The 3,963-nt window shown below is 37.4% G+C and overlaps 1 protein-coding gene across 3 annotated transcripts in view; it reads left to right on the forward strand.

Moving 5' to 3' along the window:
* LOC107744592 (bromodomain-containing protein 1-like) overlaps positions 1–3,963 on the forward strand; it is a 103,608-nt gene that overhangs the window by 71,825 nt on the left and 27,820 nt on the right. For all 3 annotated transcript variants that reach the window (XM_016558311.1, XM_016558312.1, XM_016558313.1), the window contains exon 6: positions 2,999–3,311. In XM_016558311.1, the coding sequence (XP_016413797.1) occupies positions 2,999–3,311 (313 nt within the window). The remainder of the gene's footprint in view (positions 1–2,998; positions 3,312–3,963) is intronic.

The raw sequence follows: 3,963 nt of genomic DNA on the forward strand, positions 1-3,963 counted from the left end.
TATATATAAAATACAAAATAATAAATAATTAATAAATAAATAAATAAATTCCATACTAGTAATGGTTTAAAAAAAAAAAAAGGAGTCTAATCTAATTCTTCATTCAACCCTGGAAAAATGGTAGCTCTCAACTGAAATATCTAAAAAGCTTCCCTTTGTAAAAGTCTTTGCAGTCTATCACCCTTTCTTTCCTCAGCTGGCAAAGGAAATACAGCCTCTGCTGGGCGTTTTTCACAGTAGAGTCAATGTGATTGTCCCAATTCAGGTCCTGAGAAATGGTGGTGCCCAGGAACTTGAATGACTGTACTGCAGCCACAGTGCTGTTCATGATAGAGAGTTGGGGGAGTGCAGGGGGTTTCTCCTGAAGTCCACTATCATCTCCACTGTTTTGAGCGTGTTCAGATCCTGGTTTTTGTGACTGCACCAGACAGCCAGCTCTTTAATCTCCTGTCTGTAAGCAGACTCGTCTCTGTCCTTGATGAGGCCGATGACTAGTGTCGTCCGCAAACTTCAGGAGCTTGACAGAGGGGTCTTTTGCAGTGTATTCATTGTATACGGGAGAAGAGCAGTGGGGAGAGAACACAACCCTGGGGGGTGCCAGTGCTGATAGTGAGAGACCTGGATGTGAGTTTACCCAACCTCACTAGCTGCTGCCTGTCTGTCAGGAAGCTGGTGATCCACTGATAGATGGAGGTGGGCACAGAGAGCTATGTCAGGCCATGTCCACACGTACACGGGTATTTTTATAAACTGAGTTTTTCCTTCTTCCGTTTAAAAAAAAATCTCCGTCCACATGAAAACGCCATTTCTTTGTACATTTATTTATTTATTTTTAATTATGGCAGGATTGGCGTTCCATAAGTATCACTGATACCAATACTACTGATGTCTCTATAAAAAAATTTTCCCCCCTAATATTTAACCATTGACTATAGCCATTCAACATTACAGTATAATTGAGAGCTATCAATTTTAACATTTACTAGACTTTAAAAAAATAACTTCTAATTTAAGTAAACGTAAAACAAACTTCACTTAAATAAACCCATTATAATAAATGTCATATTTAGGCCTACCTGTGCCCTTCAGCAGAAATATACAGAAATTGAAATTGAAGTTATCAAGAGAACACAACCCTGGGGGGTGCCAGTGCTGATAGTGAGAGACCTGGATGTGAGTTTACCCAACCTCACTAGCTGCTGCCTGTCTGTCAGGAAGCTGGTGATCCACTGATAGATGGAGGTGGGCACAGAGAGCTATGTCAGGCCATGTCCACACGTACACGGGTATTTTTATAAACTGAGTTTTTCCTTCTTCCGTTTAAAAAAAAATCTCCGTCCACATGAAAACGCAAACGCATGCTATGAAGCACTGTCAAAAGCATGCCAAACCAACAGGTGGCGATATAATCTCAACCGTAAAGCCATGTTAGCCAATCAGAAGTGATATTCATCCTTTGAAGTAGTAGTTCATCCGTACGTAGTTCATCCGTTTTGTTAGGAAAGGATCAGAGATTCGCTAGATGAATACTTGGAAGTGCTGTTCCAGCGCGCCGGCATGCTTCCCTTGTTTCCGTCTGAGCACGCGTTTTAATAGGACCGCTGCCCCTCCGACTAGAACATCCAACAAAGTGTCTCAATAATAAAAAAACTGAAAGATTTTGTGTGGTGTGTGTTACCTTATGTCCAGTAGTTCGTCTCTGGTAAAACTGATAGTAAAAGAATGACTAAAATCAGAACAAACAAACAAAAACAGCAAAAGAATGGGAGAGCTCCACACCATGGCAGCCATATGTGGCGTTATCTTGCTCCGATATACTGCAACGCTTGCCAAAGAATGTTACTGTAAAATTTAAAAACATTAAATATAATTTGGTTTATGGTTCAGTCAGTAGGAATCATACAAATTAAAGCATCTTAAAACATCCGTGAAATATACACTATGGTTAAACAATATTGTTTCCTAGCAAGATGGAAGCTATTTGCCAAATTAGGCAAAATCGTTTACGCTCTAGTGAAACCAAATTTAACTTTTAAATTTAACATAATTTTAAAAAGGCAAATTTTTCTGCAAAAACAAGGAATCATGATGCCAAATTACCAGTACATTTTGGAACCGAACCTGAAGGCCTCCAAAGCTGAAGATTTCATCTTTCAGCATGGTAATAACCCCAAACACAAAATGTAAGTCAGCAAATGAATAGCTTCAGAAGAAGAACATTTTGTAATGGAGTAAAAGCCCAGACCTAAATCCAATTTGGGGAGAAAAAAAAAATGTGATTGATCTGGAGCTCTTTTGTAAGGAAGAGTGGGGGAAATTTGACAGATTAAAATGTGCTAAGTAGATAGACTCCTAATCAGTCTGCTGTATTAAATACAAATTAGTTGATTGATGTGCATCCCTTTTTGGTTAACTTGTTTGGTAACACTTGTTAATGTCTTTTCAAATTATTTTTTTTACCTCACATAAGCCATTTGAATAAGAGTTTTTTCTTAGATTATTTTACCTGTCATTTTAACTGTGCTGTGTAGTGTTTTTATAGCCACATTGTATGTGCTAGTTTAAAAAAAAATGAAGCCACACGGATGTCAGTTCTGATTAATGGATTTATTCTTATTTTTTCATTTTCATTTATTTTTGTGATCTGTTAACTTGTTGTAACACACTGATGTAATCTGATTCATGCACTCACAAAATCAGAGATCTTTGAAATCTGATCACAAGTTGGATGTGCACCATTGCCATTTTTTCTTTTACTGATTTGATTTGATTCTGTTATCTTTATTTGGCATATCAGCCCATACCGATCCATCTGGATTCTGAGCACATACAGAATTTCTTACTGTGTTTGTCACAATGATGTCATTATTGATATAAGAATTCAAAGGGTATTCAAAATGCAAGAACATTTTTTTTTTTATATTTATTTTATGTGAATAGGCATTAGAGTCTCTATCACTGATCAGAATTTCGTCCTTTTTTTGTGTGTTCCTCACAGGTGCCTGACTATCTGGACCACATCTTGCACCCTATGGATTTTTCCACCATGAGGAAACACATTAATGTACAAGGCTACAAGAATCTGGATGAATTTGAAGCTGACTTCAATCTCATTATTGAAAACTGCATGAAGTACAATGGCAAGGATACATTCTTCTACAGGGCAGCTGTTAGATTAAGAGACCAGGGTGGAGCTGTGCTAAGAAAAACTCGCCGAGATGTTCAGAAAATCGGCTTTGATTTTGAAACTGGTATGCACCTACTGGAACCACCAAAGATTGAGCCATCTGCACCTTTCTCCTGGGAAGATGGTAAATACACAAAAACTATACTGATCAGGGTACAAAATCTGTATTCCCAATGGTATTTCATGTCTTTTGCTTTGTATGATTTGTAAAAGGTAATTGCTTGTGGACATTAAGCAAACTACACTCAGTGCACCCCCTTTGATGGTATGAGATCACTGGATATGTTTACATGTAAAACAAAGTGAAAAATCACGCACACATTGTTCATTGTTCATGATTCAAGCATGTCTTTGTGTCTAAGCAATGGCGTTTCTTGTCAATTGTCACTATGAGATGTACTGGTCAGTTTAGTGCTTCCTTGAAACTCCATGAAAGAATCACTAATAGTGTAATAACCAGTGTTGGGGAAAGTTACTTTTAAAAGTAATGCATTACCATATTGCATTACTCCATAAAAAGTAACTAATTACGTTACTTAGTTACTTTTTATGGAAAGTAATGTGTTACGTTACTTTTGCGTTACTTTTTAAATCTGGACAGGGCTTGCTACCCCCAACACTGGTAATAACCAGTGAATCTGAATAGTTAAAGGGATAGTTCACCCAAAAAGGAAAATTCTGTCATCATTTACTCACCCTCATGTCGTTCCAAACCTGTATGAGTTGCTTTCTTATGTTGAACACAAAAGAAGATATTTTGAAGATTGCTGGTAATC

The sequence above is a fragment of the Sinocyclocheilus rhinocerous genome, unplaced genomic scaffold (genome assembly GCF_001515625.1).
Source record: "Sinocyclocheilus rhinocerous isolate Xijiao unplaced genomic scaffold, SAMN03320098_v1.1 scaffold1580, whole genome shotgun sequence".
Lineage (NCBI taxonomy): Eukaryota > Metazoa > Chordata > Actinopteri > Cypriniformes > Cyprinidae > Sinocyclocheilus > Sinocyclocheilus rhinocerous.